The sequence below is a fragment of the Gobio gobio genome (assembly GCF_949357685.1).
Source record: "Gobio gobio genome assembly, chromosome: 21".
NCBI classification, from domain to species: Eukaryota; Metazoa; Chordata; class Actinopteri; order Cypriniformes; family Gobionidae; genus Gobio; species Gobio gobio.
Genome location: NC_137117.1, coordinates 11,507,033 through 11,526,646, shown reverse-complemented (window position 1 = coordinate 11,526,646; position 19,614 = coordinate 11,507,033). Strand labels below are relative to the sequence as shown.

At 40.6% G+C, this 19,614-nt stretch overlaps 1 protein-coding gene across 1 annotated transcript in view; it reads left to right on the top strand.

Moving 5' to 3' along the window:
* Positions 1–16,415: 16,415 nt before the first annotated feature.
* The window catches only part of dlgap4a (discs, large homolog-associated protein 4a), a gene marked incomplete at its 5' end in the record, with an annotated part of 40,700 nt that continues 37,501 nt past the window's right edge, over positions 16,416–19,614 (top strand). Inside the window, one exon of the mRNA XM_079803321.1 lies at positions 16,416–16,709. Within this exon, the coding sequence (XP_079659447.1) occupies positions 16,416–16,709 (294 nt within the window). The remainder of the gene's footprint in view (positions 16,710–19,614) is intronic.

Here is a 19,614-nt window from a genome sequence, read left to right as displayed (position 1 = left end):
TACCCCTAGGCGTCACTATATCGACGCGCTGAGTGCTGCATTAATTTCAATGTGAAACCTTTGGCGTCATACACAGATGCGTTGAGCATGGGAACGTTATCATCATGATGATCATATATTGGGTTATGATTTTGCCATTATGACATGTTGGACTGTGATTCTCAATTGAATCAGCCAGCATCATTTTATTTACGCTATCTAGACACGTTTGAACATGTAACCCAACCCCATTCCATCCCTAAACCTATCCATTTGTGTGGTATATAAAACGCAGATATAACAGGCAGAGTCGACTGCATGCACAATTTATTCAAAAAGTACAAATATTCCGAGGCCAAGCGATTGATTTGTGTGAAGGAAATCCCCAAAAGCGATCAGCGTCTCCATCCGCAGAAGATCACGAACACATTACATTTCATTACATTGCCGCCCATTACGTCAGTTTTCATAGTGAAATTGCATTGGCTCTCGTATGTCTCGTGACCAATTGCGTCATTACGTCAGCTTTGATTGTAAAATGTCATTGGTTCTTGTGTGTCTTGTGACCGAATGCGTCATGCTAAAGAGGCGTGTGTATTATTTGAATGAGATATGAATGAGTGTGTTAACGGAGCGGCCGGATCATCATCTCAGCGATTAAAACATTAAGATCAACTCTGTTCTTTACATGAAGACATCGTGTGACTTCAGAAGACTTGGAATGCACCATGAGTTAATACTTTTGTACTGTTTTTGGTCAGTTTTTGCAATAAATAGATGTGACTGTACATGTATTTGCCTGTTATGTGTTTTATATTATTTAGGAGTGGGTAGGTTTAGGGTAGGAGTTGGGTTAGCTGCTCCAAAATATAAAAGTAACCTTTAAATCTGAATAAAATATTAATAAGATGTCTGCTTTTACAAATGCAAAGAATAACATGCGTCTTGATCTGACGCATTGGGTTAACAACTGAAATGAATGGAGCACCCAGCGCGTCAATATAGTGACGCTTAGGGGTGACTTTAGCGTCTTCGATGTGACGTGGAAGGCACTTGACCATGCTTCGGATTTTGAGGCCTTGGGAGTGTGAACGGGTTGAGTCACAGGACTTCACGACATCAACAATGTCACCAAAAAAGAGCGTTTTTGGTTGTCCGGGCAAGACAACCCTGTACAGCTTCCCAAAGAACCCAGCGTTAATAGGACAGTGGATGGAGTTTGTTTTTCCGGAGCAGCAACAGAGTTGTGCAAGTGTTTTGTTTGTTCCCTGCATTTCGGCGACGATTGTTTTATAAACAAGGCCCAGTTTGACACCGGATTTGTAGCACGTCTAACGTTGAAAGATGGAGCGGTCCCAGCGAATAAGGTTCAAGGTTGTGCCTTGGAAGCAGGCGGTGAGTAAAACTGCTTCAAATGTCTTTGTGTTGTTAGCTATTGACTCGTTCATTCAAATGCGCTACTATTCCATTGTTTTTCTATGTAAACACGCACTAGTCTGACGTGCAAAACCGGTACGCTTGCTACTGCTAACATTAAATCACATATAATAGTCCATAAACCAAATTATATCCTCATAAACCACAAGTAAACACACGCAAATGTTTTAAACTCGCGCATGACAAGCCTCTAAGCAAGTATGCAAGTTACAGTTACAGTACATACCATTGAGACGTCCTGCTGTAGTCGTCGTTGCTGCTTCTCCTGTTCAATTTCAGCCTCTAGATCTGATTCTGGATCATATATGTATGGCTAAATCTGATTGATCTCCATGGTTTATTTAGGATAACGTTTTTTTCTCCATGTTTAAGGATGTCACAGCTTTCAGACGCTCTCAACGCAATAGCTGCACGCGCTAGTGATTCTTTAGCCCCGCCCACACGACACGCCTCCAGCGGCTCGGCTGTTTCTGGAAAGACTCGGTACAGCGTATCTTTCTTTTAAAAATATAATAAAACCAAAGACGGTTAAAACGGGGAAACCAAAATGTTTCTTCTATCGGATCGCAGTGAAAACTTCTTCCTGGCACCTTTATTTTTAAGAGTGTATGGGAAGAAGGCAAGCCGGTGGAGGCAGTGATGCTTTGGGCAATGTTCTGCTGGGAAACCTTGGGTCCCGCCATCCATGTGGATGTTACTTTGACACGTACCACCTGCCTAAGCATTGTTGCAGACCATGTACACCCTTTCATGGAAACGGTATTCCCTGGTGGCTGTGGCTCTTTCAGCAGATAATGCGCCTGACACAAAGCAAAAATGATTCAGGAATGGTTTGAGGAGCACAGCAACGAGTTTGAGGTGTTGACCTGGCCTCCAAATTCCCCAGATCTCAATCCAATCGAGCACTTGATGAACTTTTTGAAGCATTAAAGTGGTAGTTACATAGTCTGTCAATTGAGGGACAGAAAGCTCTCAGATTTCCTTAAAATATCTTCATTTGTCTTTCAAAGATGAATAAGAGTCTTTGGAAGGACATGAGGGTTAGCCATTTTTATTTTTGGGAGAACTATCCCTTTAAATGATTGCATAATACTGTTATGTTCAAGGGGCTATTTACATTTTTTTCTAGTGATAAAATATGGTTAATAGCTGTTCATAAAATCTGATCAGTTGAAACTAAATGAATTAATTAAAACTATAAATAAACTGATCCCATAATGGGAACCTGTTCTATATGCCTGACAGAACCCTTCCATAAATGTTTGATTGTGGTTTTGTACGTCTGTCAGTAGAAGCTGTATATAAAATGTGACCTGCTGAATAGGATCATAGTCCTGCATTTATTCAGTGAGTCTGCACGCATCTGGCAGATGCTCTCGTTCATCCGACGGTGAAGTGAACGTCCTCCTCCTGTCCTTCACTCTTGCTTTACCTCCACAGGAAATGGTTCAAAGCCAGTATGAAGCGTGATAAATGACCGCAGCGTTTGGTGCCTGCCGCCTCGTCCTTGTACCTGGGAGGTCGTGCTCGGTTCATGGCAGTGATTATTCGTGTTAAGTGCTTGAAAGTGGGTCACGAGGAGCACAGAGAGGTTCACAGAACTGCAGCGGAGCGACAGCAATGTGTGTTATCTGAAGAACGTTTTATAAAATGAACAGCTTTGGGTCTGAAATATAATTTACAAGTATTTCAATGAGTGCCCTATAAAGGGTTAATACATTGGATTACATTCATACTTTCTGTCTTTATAATCTTTCATCAAAATCAAACAATCTGCCTCTTAAATGTCTTCTTTTTGGCTGATGTCACCTATGGCTGCGTGTGCTATTGCTGAGTTCAACCACTATCCAGCTGTTTAGTAATTGTGTTATAAATAACACAGCCTTTCAAAATCTTCATAGCGATGCTCCGGAACTTGACCTTCTAAACCGGTCCGAAACAATGTGCAATAGTGATGCTTGTCTTTGCAAACACCAATAACAATGTAAACTATAGTTTGAGCAGCTGCAGGCGTCTTTTCAAGGTCTTAATGTGTGTGAGATCTGCAGTCAGGCACATTTTAATATAGGCAGAATAATGAATGAGCCGCGGTGCCGTTCAGTCCTTCAGTGATAAATGCAATCAGTGAGGAAAAGAAGCTGCTCCTGTTAAGTGGCGGTTACAATGACGGAAGTCTTTTGTGCGCCATTCAGATACAGAACAGATGTGTTTGATGCCTCAACAGAGCGGAGGAAGCTCATTTATTTCCTAATGAATTTCAACACGGCTCCAACGCTTCATAAGCACTGCCATCTTGAAAGTAAAAAAGGGTTTTTGGTGTCCTGGTGCGACGCTATGGAGGAATAGATTGAATTGGGGCTGCATGATTTGGGTAGCATGGATGCCAGCCGAACTTAGCCCCGCCCACAACATTTTGAGCTCGGGCAGTTCGGTCTGGACTTGATCCGTTGAGGAGTAATTATGCCCGAACAGAAACTGTTCGGACCAATGAAATTGTCAGGGCGGCTTTAGACGATGATGGACAGATGATAAACTGTAACGTAATCATCCACGTCACCAAAGAGCGCTTGGGTTGAATTTGTTCTAATCCTAAACGGAGAACTTATTCGTATTTGCATTCACCTTTACTATTTCTCTCAGAAATGATGATCGTGTTGGTAAGTACTCTGTGTATCCTTAAATTCTTTTTTTACAACACCGGCAAAGATCGTTTACACTCATCTTTTTCTTCTAACGTTACTTATTCCAGCATGCGGGCAGACAGGGTTGCCAAGTTTTTACAACAAAACCCGCCCAATTGCTACTCAAAACTAGCCAAAAACAAGCCCAATAGCTTTCCGGGGGGGTTCTCTGGGGAAAAAATGGCATTTGGGGGGGTAAAATATGTGTTATTTTGGCAGGGCTGCCTGCTAAAATTCGCATTCCTGGGTCTGTATATCACATAATTGGGGTTGCTTCAACCCGCAGACTTGGCAACTTGGCAGTTGAGTTCTGTTGACATTTGACAACTAACGTTGTGCGTCGCTCCGTTGCTCTGATTGGTTGTAGGTCTATCCAATTGAGGTCTTTCCTGGTTCGGTTAAAAACACCCCATAATCACAGCCCAATGGAGCAGCATCAGACTCAGTTGAGTCTGACTAGAATTGAGTATGACGACGTCAGGCTACAATTTGGGGTGAAAACGTATGGATTTGCAAGTTTACTTCAAATTTCTTTAGAGAGAAGTATTATTTTTCCTAATAGGGTGTTGTTGTCCACTCATCCTTTAGGTCAGATGTCTCCACTAAGAGCAAATCAACCTGCTGGTTCTGGAGAGATACACAGCTGAGGAAGGCTGTGTTCGAAATCGACCCCTATACCCTCATTCAGTATTCCCTACATTACTCCACTAATATAGTCCACTTGAGGGAGTGAATGAAAACGAGTGAGTGAATTCGGACACTGAGGGCACAGGGGACAGGAAAGGCTATCACTTTTGCATAATTTGTGTTTGCTGGTTAATAATCATTTGAAACTGCAAACTGGCAGCCCCCGTGGAAATGAAAGATTAATTTATAGTCATAGAAACATGTATAAGGGTCAATGACAAATAAGAAAAATAATAATTTTTTTAAGATTAAAAAATGATAATTTTATGTCCAAAAAATGTGTGGTGTTGATTTATAGGGTTTTACAGCTTTTAAGACAGCATTAATTTATTATTAAACAATATTTCTGATTTTACCACCCAGAAAATGTCAGGTGGTGCGACCATATATTCATTTAAAATAATATACATATACAATATACAAATGAATCATTGTAAAATGCATATCACATTGCCCTTTTAGTCCAATTCATATAAACGGACACTTTTCTATGTGTTCAGAACACAATTTTCCACAAGGAGTTTTTATGTTTTTTTATTTTATTATTTGTATACATTATATAATGGTTTACATGTATTTTTCTTACTTCATTTTGCAATTGCAGTGGGAATTGATACTTTTAAATGTAAATTTGCTGGTCGCACCACTTGACATTTTAGGTCTTTGAAACACCACAACTCAAAAAGTCAATTGAATTTCAAAAAAATTAAAAGAGTATCTTATAGAGGAAATATTGTAGATCAGTTTGATATGTGACATGTATTTTTTTTATTTATTTTTTTAGGAAAATAATGAATTCGGACACAAAAAATGCATGTCATGTCATTGACCCATAAACCTTAAACAATTTAATAATCAAGTAAAAAGGAAGTTATACCTGTATTATGCCCCATATTGTACCAGCGGTTTAGAAAATGGATGGATGATTCAGCTGTGGGCTCTATCTTCTGGTGAGACACAGGAATTCAATGCATTATGGGTATTCTCTTGCGCACACATCAGTTACACTCTTGTTAGTGCGGTGCATTGTGGGATTGATTGAATGCACTCGAAAATGTCCACTATGGTTTTGGACGCCACTACAAATGGCTGTCCCCTCAAATAATGCCCTATTTAAGGGTATGGGTGGTGGGAGGGGCGATTTCGGACACAGCCGTAGTGTTGGAGCGTCCCAGACTGACACCAAAATCTGCCCCTATACCCTTAAATTGGACACTATTTGAGGGCACATCCATTTGTAGTGGTGTCCGTAACCATAGTGGACATTATTGAGAGCACTCACTCAATCCCACAATGCACCGTGATAACCGATGTACACTCAACGGCTAAAGAATACCCATAATGCACAGATTCATTCGAATCTGAATGAATACCCGCGTCCAAAAGATGCCACCCGCAGCTGAATCAATCATCCATCCATTTTCCAAACAACACTGGTCCAGTGTAATATCATACAGGTATACGTTCCTCTTTAATTGATTTATTAAATTGTTTAATTACGGTTTTTACACTCTGTTTCCATGACAGAGTTCAAGATAAACCTTCCATCACTACTGGAGGTTTGCTACGTTTCAAATGATTATTACACAGCAAACACAAACTATGCAAAAGTGGCCGCCCTCAGTGTCAGAATTCACCCTCTCGTTTTCATTCACTCCTTCAAGTGGACTATATTAGTGGAGTAATGTAGGGAATAGTGAATGGTGGTAAAGGGCAGGGGTCGCCAACTAGCGGACTCCGGTCCGAATCCGGACCGCGAGATGCGTCCATCCAGACCGCGAAGCCTTTTGACGTAATGAAACAAATAAATGCCACATGCCATAAAAAATTAAAAAAAATCACAGTTCAGGCAGCTCAGTAGAACCGTTTGGGTCCTATGTCGCCAAGGGTTGCGACGACAGTTAACGTTACTATGCTCACTGTTGCTACGTTCAGACGCTCGGTCACGCATGCAGTGAAGAAGAGACTCGTCGCCTCATTCGACTGAAAACCGAGTTTTCCGAGATGAATGGGTGGAAAAAAAATCACATTTATTCTTCCTGCATCCTGTACGGAGCCTGTGTGTCTCATTTGCTCTGATTCTGTTGCGGTTGTCAAAAGTGGAAACATGAAATCAAATGTTTCTTGCACTTTTTAATTTTTCCAACACTGGTGGCTCTGTTTGTGTTTCTGAATTATATTGCTAATGATATTTTACCAATGCAATTTGAAGCACAGAAGAGAGCAGTGTTCAATATTAGATATGTTTAGTTAAGACTATGCATGTGAATGAACATAAAATGTGTTATGAGATTTCAGATTTTTTTTAACCAGGGGGGTTTGCATTCATTGATTGTTATTATTTATCTCAGTTCATTAGGGAAAAAGCACTTTAGTTGCTAGAAATGTTGAAATGAATGTATTTTCAGTGCAGATTTAGAGATGAAGGCCTTTTTAGTTCATCATATTTTTGTCAGACATGGTTACTGGTTGAATTTAGATATTTTGTACCAAAGCAACTTAAAGGACATAAAGGAACAACAACAAAATGAGATAAATTTTGTGAAGGATTAGCCTACCTATGTTTGCTTTAACAATATGAACAGACATGTTTTGTCCATATGAGAACATATTATATTTTGTTCAGTTAAGAACAAATGCTATCTACACTAATTTATTTAGCCTGGCAATAAACATAAATTGTTGTTTTTAGGGATATAATTGTCCGGACCTTGGCCGGTGACAAGGGACAAGCAATTTTAGTTGAAGACCCCTGGTATAGGGGGTGATTTCGAACAAAGCAAAGAACCTCATCCTCATTTTCAATCTTATGAAATATATGAGTTACGTTTACCACAAGAGAATATGGTTCTGTTGTGTTTAGCCTTTGACTGACACTTCTAGATGGTTTGTGACCGCCTGGTATTCAGCTGTGATTGGTAGTCTCAGCACTGAACTCACATTAGCACCATTACCTCCACCTTCGCCTCAATTTCATATTCAACCCACCTTCCACGTATCACTTTTGAAGCCTTCCCACCTCCTCTCCTCTTACCTCACCGAGCCTGATCAGCAGGACTGTCACGGACACACCAGGCTGTCCCTCCACAAACACACAGCCCTCGCTCTCTCCAGTGTGCTGATCACTCGCAGCTCACAACCACGCCAATCAGCTCCCCTTCATAAGTCACTCTCGCTCCCCAGTCAGTGCCTGGTCTCCCATTGGTCTTCGGACTGCTCACCTGCTCCATAGCGATTGCTAAAAGCTAGAGTACCTACCTGTTCTCAAGCGATCATCTGTGCTACTTGATTGAACTCAAGTAACCTGCCTCATATCACTCACCTGCACACCAGTGACTTACCTGATACCTTATTCTCTCTGGATCCTCTATCAGTATATCTGCCCTCAGTTTACATCACATGCCCCTTCAGTTCTGTGGTTCGTCTGTGTAATGCTGCGTTCACACCAAACGCGAATTGAGTGTCTGGCGCGAGTGATTTCAATGTTAAGTCAATGGAAAGGCGCGTTGATGCGCGTCTGGAGGTCCCGCGGCGCGGGAGGCGCGTTACGCGCGGCGCGAAGGACGCGAATCCACCTCATTCGCGCGTCCAGTTCGCGCGAATGGCGCGAATTGGACGCGAATTGAGCGTCTTGCGCGATACGCGCGTTACACGCGAATGGTGCTTTTGTGCATTCACGCGTTTGAAGCGAATTCGCGTCTGACGCCCGAGTTGAAAAATTTGAACTTTGGCGTCAATTCGCGCCGCGTTAACCAATCAGGAGCCTGCTTGCTGCTGTCACGTGGTAAAGTGACGTGTATGAGAAACCCTGCATAAATTAAAAATAGTACTATTGTGTCACAAAATGTAGTTTTACTGTTGTTGATAATGTAGGAGTTGCCTGGACCACATGTGTGTGGCTATTAATGCTTAATATATATGTTTAATGAAAATGAAAAGAGGCAGAGTGGTGTTTTATGACATATTTCTCCTGGAGTGCCTTGAACGCGCGTCAATTTCGCTTCCAGCGCTCGATTTCTACGCGCGTCCAATTCTCTGCTGTGAAACTAGACGCGGTAGACGCGATTTTGACGCTCAATTCGCGTTTGGTGTGAACGCAGCATAAGGCCTTCCCAATCGTCCCAATGAAGGCTTATGATTAGTAGGTGAAGGTATCTTGCCCATTCTGTCTTTTCAGCTGGGCAAAGGGATTTAATTCCAATTTAGTTTTATCTGACTCCATTTTATCATGACCTCGAATTTAGGTTAGAATGCCAATTCTTTATCGACCATTTATTTTACTTGCAAATACTTGCCAGCATTTAAAGAAATACAAGTCTAGAAATGCATCCAAATGACAGCAAAGCGCAACCGCACGGTGCTCTGCAGTGGTCAAAAAGGATATAAACAGTGAATTTTGAAGTGATATATTCTTGAGAACTCATAGATGTGGATTCGGACAGCAATTAACTGACCACACCACCTTGGTGTTTGTCTAAAACAGTAGGTCATTCGGCCGGGGATTTTTTACACGGGTGGTTGGAGACGGACGGCAATAAAATCACTGACTAGCCCCTGTCAATGATGACAATACCTTCAGACCCCACGAGAAACAATTACCGTCCGAATAGGGCTTCGGCAACTCCTTCACCACTAACAGAGCGAGCTGGAAAATCAAACTTTTCCCGAACCCTGTGAGGAGGAGGGCCACAACATCATAGCCACCAACAAAACTCAGCAAAGATTGTTCTTGCTCCGGCTTTAACTTCTGGATATTCGTCACCGGTGCCACAACGGACCGAATGGCTTCGCTCGCAGACGGAGTACTGAAGGAAAGTGAAAATTGAGGATGAGAGATCATATCACTCCTATTTTGGAGTCTTTGCATTAGCTCCCGGTTAAGTTTAGGGTTGATTTTAAAGGGGTGATGAATTGAGAAATCAACTTTCCCTTGAGCTTTTGATATATAAGAGGTCATGGCAAATATAAGAATATTCTGTAAGTTTCAGAGCTGAAAACTTTCTTGTTAGTCAAAGAAAAGCTTTTATAGACACCAGACACAGAAAACGATCTTGTGCTTTATCCTTACGTCATCGCGCGACGAAACACCGCCTCTAGAATATAATAAGCACGTGTAATTCAGTAGCCCCGCCCACCGACTCAATAAACATGCTGAGGATATCACGATATTGCTATTCCTGGTTGTGGAAGAACACAGTCACTGCATAAGCTTCCTTCGGATCCTAATATCAGGAATATGTGGTTGAACTTTATTTTTAATGAAGTTCCAGCTCACGTGGGGATTTGCAGACATATTGAGATTGAAACACAATGCTGTTCCATCTATATTGTATTCTATACTGACATTATAAAACGCTCTAGTACAGGATTTAAGTTCATTTCAACCTAAATATAAAGTTATGAAACTTAGTTTTCCCCTTAACCCAAAGATTTCTCATCTACATAAGAGACAGCTGCAAATTCCCAAAAGACTAGCCGAGATTAAGTTGTTCTCGGCGGGTACATATATCTATGTAGGCCAATTATAAATTAAATATTTCTTTTTTATTTTATTAAACAACAATAGTCTCCCTATAGTCAGTAACTTCACCAACACATAATGAAGATTATACCAGAAATATGAAGGCAAAAGAGAAGTTTGGCTTTTTTTATGTATATACGCACTCAGTGTCTAATCAGGACCCGTAATCCCAGGGTCGGTATCACGGAAATAAATTATCTCAGTTCATCGTTCATTGCTCTTTCATATGCCAGCCTTTTGAAACTCTCATCATCCGCTTATGGCAATAATAAGCACTGATCTGGAAACTGTTCGCTCTGCAAACTCCGCTCTTCCTCATTAGAATAAGCCGAGGAGTCTTAGCCGCCCTGGATCAGTCATTATCTTACGTCTATCATTTTCCTGCTTCCTATTTAGTTTGTTAAACGCAGCCCATAGATCCATCAAAGGGCCGTTAATGACTTTCTAAACCTGACAGGTCCATGTAAGGCTTTAATCATCTCCAGAGGGGATAACTGCTTTAAATGACCTGCCGCAGATGGTCCGTCTTAGTTTCGCACATCATTTGCTTCCTGCCACGGTCAGCGGCACAACATTTTAATGAGCTCCCGCACGTGCAGGGATTCTTCAGATTCATCCATCATCCGTTGTGGAGGGGGGAGGCCAGAGGTGGAGTGGGTGTGGCCTATTGGGCTGGAGGGGGAGGGGTTACGTGACTGGACTCCAGGTGTGCTGGAGGTCATGTTTTGGTGGTTAGTATGGGTAGTCGGTTAACCACTGATGGTGCTCTAGATGCCTGACTATATACACCGATCAGGCATAACATTATGACCTAATATTGTGTTGGTCCCCCTTTTGCTGCCAAAACAGCCCTGACCCGTCGAGGCATGGACTCCACTAGAACCCTGAAGGTTAGCACTAAGATGTTAGCAGCTGATCATTTAAGTCCTGTAAGCTGCGAGGTGGGGCCTCCATGGATCGGACTTGTTTGTTCAGCACATCCCACAGATGCTCCTGTCAGAGTGCAATCTAATCTCCGGCCCCTGGTGGTGAAAATGAGAAGAAATGTGATGTTTGACTAGCCCGAGTTCTGCCGTCTCGTTCTGTTCTGAAGTATAGATGTACCGAACTCTTTCCTAACCCTCCGGTCCTCTGCGTTCAGGTCTAAAGTGACCGAAGCCTCCAAATGGAACCTTTTTTCTTCAGGAAAATCAATGTAATAAATCTTGATTATTGATTATTATTTACAATTTTGAGGGGATTTCATGATACCATGCAATGTTTATACAATTTCTATGAGCTATTTGTCCATTAGAGTTCATTTATGGGTTGTTGATGTGGCAGTTTCATTGTCACACAAGATACAAATGAATAGAATTCGTATTGTTATCATTTAAAATGCAGTAAATGGTTAAGCATTAAGTAATTTGCCGTGCTTCTTCGGAGTGGGCGGAGCTAACAAGATCTTTTGGCATGTTTTGCTGGTTTCCACTCTCTGGCGGAATTTTCTGTACAGCATCATAGGAAATGTAGTTTTACACCACAAATTCTGCTGTTAAACGTGATTATTTTAAAAACTAGGTTGAAATTAATGTGGGATGACGATTAACATGTATTCATGGATTAACATATTCTTTGCGTTGCTATAGTGATGATTCAAAACCATAGACTGTAAAAAAATATGGACGTAGTGTCCGTGACGTCACCCATAGGATTCTGAATAGCAGTTTTGAAGCGTAAAGTCGGGTCGAGCTGGCCGTCGCCATCTTGGCAGCGTGTCACCGCGCGTAACTCCCTGATAATAGAAAATAGGTAAAGAGGCGGGACGTGGGTTAGAGCTGAGGTGATGTGATGACTAACAGACAGCAGACAAACGACAATCCACCTGTCACTCAAAGTGGCCACGCCCTTAATTATGCAGAACTTTAAGGCTTTATATAATGTAAACGAATGAGTTACAAAAAAAATTCACCCCCCTCACAGTCGTCATGAAGGGCAAAATTAGCCATATAGACCAAAACAATTTGTCCCAGACTGTAAACATGTTTTTTTCTGTTGTAAAGTTGGGCATTTTAACATGGAGCTCAATGAGATTCTGCTCCTTCTGGAGTCTGTCTCTAGTGGCCAGTCGATGAATTGCAGTTTAAGTCACTTCCGTATTGGCTTCAAGAGAAACTGAGGGAGGTTGCCACTTCGACTCTCTGGCAGAATTTTCTGTACAGCATCATGGGAAATGTAGTTTTTCACCACAAATTCAGCTGTTAAACATGATTATTTTAAAAACTAAATTGAAATTAATGTGGGATGACGATTAACATGTATCCATGGATTAACATTCTCTTAGCTCAAATCTTGTTTACGAGTTATATCTCTATGGAGAAAATGAATGGAGTTTTTAGTTCCCGAACCCGACTGTTGCTCTCTAGTCTTGCACATCAGGAAAACGTTGCTATAGCGATGATTCAAAACACATTGGCTGCGTCCGAAACCTGGAAAATGCTGCCTTCGGAGGACACATTTCAAGGCAGGAAGGCACCAAGGCACGTCCGAATCTAATGTTAGCTTCATCAGTTTTGTGAGGTGCCTTCATGCACAAACGCTGCCTTACAAGCCATTGTCTGATAAGGCAGCGAGGCAACGAGTCAGCTGCCTAGGTTTTCGGACGCAGCCATTCACACCTCAGTTCAGAGGATTCCTTCAAAGCCTCAGTCGAAGATATTGTCATATGATGCAAAGCATGGTTTTAAATTATAATTAGTAAAAAAAAAAAAATTGAAACACTTTGTCCCTAAGGGACCTTTTGGCACAAACAATATGGAAGGGTTTTTTTGTGTGTAAAGTATCATATTTTGAAACATCAGGCGTTTATGGCTCATATGATATGATATAGTGAGAATATGGAGCTCATGCAATAGAGGATAAAAAACATCAAACAAAAAACAATACATTTTTTTAAAATCCCTATGGGAGAAATAAATATAAAAAATACTTCAGAACCAGAAAAAGTGGGCGGCCACTGTTGCCCTCTAATGCATCTTGTGAATGCAACCAAATCACCAAAATAAACCTAATCATAATCACCCCTTTGGATATGTTTCATCTAAACACATTAAGTTTTACCTCTTAGAAAACCTGAGCAAAAATATTAAATTTGATGTAGATGCTGATATGGCCAAAAAGTAATATGAAATGTCGATTGCTTCAATGAGATTTTTCTAACAGCATAACAGACTAAATAAACATCATTCATCACTCTATATCTGCTAATAATATGTCGGTAACACTTTACAATAAGGTTGTATTAGGTAACATTAATTAGTTAACATAAACTAACCATGAACAACACTTCTGTTCAGCATTAGTTAATCTTTGCTAACGTTAGTTAATATAAATCCAGCTGTTCATGCTTTGTTCATGTTAGTTCACAGTGCATTAACTAATGTTAACAAGATTTTAATAATGCATTAGTAAATGTTGAAATTCACATTAACAACGATAAATAAATGCTTTATAAGTGCAGTTCATTATTAGTTCATGTTAACTAATGCAGTAAACTAATGAACCTTATTGTAAAGTGTTACCAATAGGCTGACTTATTAAGATGATATTGAAATGCTTAGCTTTATGGTCAACGCTCTGTAGTTTTAATAATGTAATGCAATGATGATTGAACTAAACCTTCCTCAACACGCCTGATGATCATATTTGAGACTCACATATTAACATGATGAGTGGAGAATCAAGTAAACCTACTTTAAACCCCAAATAACGAAGGTCACTGGAGTTTCACATTATACACACAAAACACATCTCACCACATGCATGTGATTTCTTTTTTTACTTCCAGCCTGGCATCAGAAGCGCAGTTGGTGGCTCTCAAATTGTGCACAAATGACTGTCGAGTAATAATGTCCCCTTGCACGCGGTGCGAGGCGTTTGTAAAGCGCCTCTGCGGCTCCGGCTGATCCGCTCAGGTGCGGCGCTGACGCCGCGGGCCGGTCGAGCGCGGGCCCGCTCGGGAGGAGGAGGTGCAGCTGCCGCGGGCTGAATGCTAACGAGGTTTTCAGGCTCTTTGACAGCGCCGTGACTCATCGCGCCGGCCCCAGTGAGACTGACTGCGGCGTGCAGTAATGACAGATGAAAACAGCTATGTTTAGCATGCCGATAGAAGCTGGCGGTTTTGTGAATGGGGCTCCGTCGGTTGTCTCGTGCGATTCGGCTCCCGACGAGTGTGACTCGCATATCGAGCTGGATGAGATGAATGTCGATGGGGAGAGTGACTCGCAGAGGACGCTGTAGTTTCACGATGAATGTTGTGCCGCAAAACGTATTGGATGTGAGCGTGAGATTCTTTGATTTGAAAGAATTTGCATGCATAAAACCTTGACAAATGTTAATGCATTATTATGTGCCATTCACTGTGTTTTGAAATATTGAAGATGTGCTTGAGCTTGAGCTTCTTTAGTCTCGCATTACTAAAGTCCATATTACTGCTGTTTTTAGTTTTATTGTGCTGCGTTTTATTTATAAACAATAAATACAATTATCTGCCAAATGCATAAGTGTTTAAAAAAGTGTGCTTGACTGCACAGCTGGATATGTGCCCAGATGTAATGCTCATCCCCATTATTTGATCATCATGTGATGAATCACTGCCGTTGAAAAGTCTGGGACCGCTAAGATTTATTCATGTTTCTAAAAAAGTATTTTCTGTTCACCAAGGCCGCTTTTATTTGATCATAGTGAAGTAAAAACAGTAATATTATGAAATATTACTACAATTTAAAGTGCCCAGTCTGTTGTGATTGGTCTACTCTGCTCTGATTGGTCAGATGGCCCAGTCTGTTGTGATTGGTCTACTCTGCTCTGATTGGTCAGATGGCTCAGTCTGTTGTGATTGATCTACTCAGCTCTGATTGGTCAGATGGCCCAGTCTGTTGTGATTGGTCTACTCTGCTCTGATTGGTCAGATGACTCAGTCTGTTGTGATTGGTCTACTCTGCTCTGATTGGTCAGATGACTCAGTCTGTTGTGATTGGTCTACTCAGCTCTGATTGGTCAGATGGCCCAGTCTGTTGTGATTGGTCTACTCTGCTCTGATTGGTCATATGGCTCAGTCTGTTGTGATTGGTCTACTCAGCTCTGATTGGTCAGATGGCTCAGTCTGTTGTGATTGATCTACTCAGCTCTGATTGGTCAGATGGCCCAGTCTGTTGTGATTGGTCTACTCAGCTCTGATTGGTCAGATGGCTCAGTCTGTTGTGATTGGTCTACTCAGCTCTGATTGGTCAGATGGCTCAGTCTGTTGTGATTGGTCTACTCTGCTCTGATTGGTCAGATGGCCCAGTCTGTTGTGATTGGTCTACTCTGCTCTGATTGGTCAGATGGCCAAGTCTGTTGTGATTGGTCTACTCTGCTCTGATTGGTCAGATGGTCAAGTCTGTTGTGATTGGTTAGATTACCTAATTGGTCAGACGGCCCAGTCTGTTGTGATTGGTCTACTCTGCTCTGATTGGTCAGATGGCTCAGTCTGTTGTGATTGGTCTACTCTGCTCTGATTGGTCAGATGGCTCAGTCTGTTGTGATTGGTCTACTCTGCTCTGATTGGTCAGATGGCTCAGTCTGTTGTGATTGGTTAGATCACCTAGTTGGTCAGACGACCCAGTCTGTTGGTCTACTCTGCTCTGATTGGTCAGATCCGCCCAGTAATTGGTCTGCTGCTTACAGTGCTTGTTGGAAACCAAATGGTCATTAGCATAGCATAATTTCAGCTACATCTACAATGTTTGAGGGTCAAAACAGATGTTGAAGACCATAGGCTGGTATTATGCAAATGTGTTACATTGTTACAAAAATAACAGGAATTTTATTTCAGCTTTATTTAAATTAACACAAATTATTTTTTTGTTATAGTTTTAGTTTTATTTAACAATAACAACACTGTTTGTATCTTTCTGGTACCTTGTAATCATGACTTAAGAAAACCAGTGTGCAAACAATTCCATTGGAAGTGAGACTGGCTTCACATGTGCATGTGTGTTTGCGCTCTCTGTCCTCTAGGGGTCGTCCTCCAGGGCCGCAGTCTCTCTTCATCTGGGAGCATGTTCTAGGACGGACCCTGCACAGCAACCATGAAAAGCTTAGGGGCCAACCGTAGCCGACATCTGTCAGACACCTGTGACCCCACCGCAGGCCCCCAGGAGCCCTTGTGTCCCTTGGCCCCGGACCCCAACGCCGCCTTCTTCCTGAGCCCCACCGTCAACCATTATGGCACTCTGGATCCTCACCTCCATCATTTTCCAGTTTCCACCCCGACGACCCTGCAGTCGGACTGCCTGCTGCCTCTAAACAACCAGCTAACCAACAGCAGCACCTTCCCACGGCTGCACTACAGCAACCAGCCAGAGCAGAGCGAGTACACGCAGGTACTAGCACGAGTATTGAGTTGCAAAACATTCTTCAAAAGGATCCTGTTTTAAAGGAACACTCCACTTAAAAAAAGAAAAAAAAAACGCTTATTTTCCAACTCCCCTAGAGTTAAACAGTTGAGTTTTACTGTTTTCGAATCCATTCAGCCGATCTCCGGGTCTGGCGGTAGCACTTTTAGCATAGCTTAGCATAGATCATTGAATCTGATTAGACCGTTAGCATCTCGCTCAAAAAAATTACCAAAGAGTTTCGATATTTTTCCTATTTCAAACTCGACTCTTCTGTAATTACATCGTGTACTAAGACCGACGGAAAATGAAAAGTTTTGATTTTCTAGGCCGATATGGCTAGGAACTATACTCTCATTCCTGCGTAATAATCAAGGAACTTTGCTGCCGTACCATGAGTGCAGCGGCTCAATGATATTACACAGCGCCTGAAAATAGGCGAACTACCATCAACATAACCAACGTGACAACCTGCTTACACAGAGAGCGTGCTGGGGACTATTTTCAGGCACTGTGTAATATCATTGCACCTGCTGCACTCATGGTACTGCAGCAAAGTTGCTTGATTATTACGCAGGAATGAGAGTTTCAAACTACTACGTAGGAAAAATATCGAAACTCTTTGGTAATTTTTTGAGGGAGAGAGTGTTGTCAAAAATATTGATATTTCGATATGTATCGATACTGAAATATCTGAAACGATGTGATACTCGTTTTCTACAGTATTGATATCAGCTGCGCTCTCCTCTCTGACAGCGAGTGACGCGCACCCGCCTCCTCTCATTCAGTCCGTTAACCCTCTGAACATGGCGAAAGCGTGTTCTGCTGGATTTTTCCTCGTGACAGCGTGTTAGTGTAGGTGTGACCGGTCGGAATTTCGCGAGGGATTGCACATAACGTTAATTCTACTAATTCCCGCAGATTTCGCATTTGCATCTGAAGCGCACACACACATACATTAATAAAGCCGCGTCTGACATACAAATGCAAAAATTATCTCCTTTTTCCAGTTTATTAATGCTCAAATACATTAAAAAAATGTCTCAATGTCCATCTTGGTGAGTATTAACATAAACACAGTAGTAGCCAGTTCAGGAAGAATGTGTAACAGGAACAGTGTTTGGGATCAATGCGTGCGCCGGGTCTTAAAGGGACAGCAGTTATTTATTATTCAAACTACAAAAAGACAAACGATCACTTGCTGCTCTTGACTGATTAACTTGTGTAGCCTAACTTTAATGGATTAATCTGTATTTATTTTTTTACAATGAAGATTACCCAAAGTTATTTTAAATTTGATTACTTTGGGGTTTTTTTTATTCAGTTTCTTTCCTCAATACTGTTAGACCTACCTGAAAAAATAAAGCAGCCTATTTCATTTGTATCTTTATTATATTGTATTTATTTGTGCTATTGTTTGTAATTTGTCAATATGTTCTAATTTTATTACTGTTTACTCGTCTTTTTAAATTCAATTTGAAATCAAGCTTTCTTGTGCTGTATGTAAGCTATTGCAACAAAATTATTTAGCAAATATTTGTGAGATAATTGTAATGGTAATTGATCAACGTTTATAAATGAGAAAAAGCTTAAAAGCTTTATCATATAAAGTGATCTCTTCAGAAGAAACTTTCAATAGACAGACAAAAAAATAAATTATATAAAAAATATCTATTTGACATTATATGCAGCGTTTTTTCCCGGTGGTATCGAAAATGGTATCGAATATCGATACTTTTTAGGTATCGTATCAAAGTTATAAATTCCAGTATCGTGACAACACTAGAGGGAGATGCTAACGGCCTAATCAGATTCAATGATCTATGCTCAGCTATGCTAAAAGTGCTTCCGCCAGACCCGGAGATCGGCTGAATGGATTCGAAAATGGTAGGGGAGTCGGAAAATGAGCCTATTTTCGAAAAAAGTGGCATGTTACTTTTAGGGCCATTCACACTGGATGTGATTTGCAGCCATACAGCGATCAGAAGTAGGAATATGCAAAACTACAGTACATATTTTTTTAAGAACGACTAGTCAGCGACTAATCGGAAGCATGGTATAATAAACCTGGCTTCATGTTCATCTGATCCCAATCAAACACATTATATATGTGTTTTTGTTTATTATATAAAAACTTTCATATGTAAAATAAAGGTATAGACATTTGGGGTTGGTAAGAATGGTTTTGAAAGAAGTCTCTGCATTTATTTGATCAAAAATATAGTAATATAGTGATATATTATTACAATTTATAAGCACCGTTTTCTGTGTCAATAGTAAAATGTAATTTATTCCTGTGATCAAAGCTGAATTTACAGCATCATTACTTACGTTCAGAAATCATTCTGATATGATGATGTGATCCTCAAGAAACATTTATGATTATTATCAATGTTGAAAACAGAAAACTGTGATACATTTTCAGGATTCTTTGATGAATAGAAAGTCCAAAAGAACAGCATTTATTTGAAATAGAATCTTTTATAACATTATAAATGTCTTTACTGTCACTTTTGATCAGTTTAATGCAATGTTAATTCCTAAAAAATAACCCTTACCGATCCCAAACATATATTGCATATATCAAATTGAATATTTATTATGTATTATAAGTAATATATTTTCTCGATGCAATTCAATGCATTTTTAACAAAAATATATTGCATATATCAAATTGAATATTTATTATGTATTATAAGTAATATATTTTCTTGATGCAATTCCATGCATTTTTTCAAATGCATGCAACACACCTCATAAGATTGAATCATTTTAATTCATGCATTTATAACCATTCATTTTGTCCGTGATTTGATGCATTATGAATTGCAATTTGAATGCAGATTTTGTTGTCTTTATTTATAGCAGGCAAGAAAACTAGTTTCATGCCAAA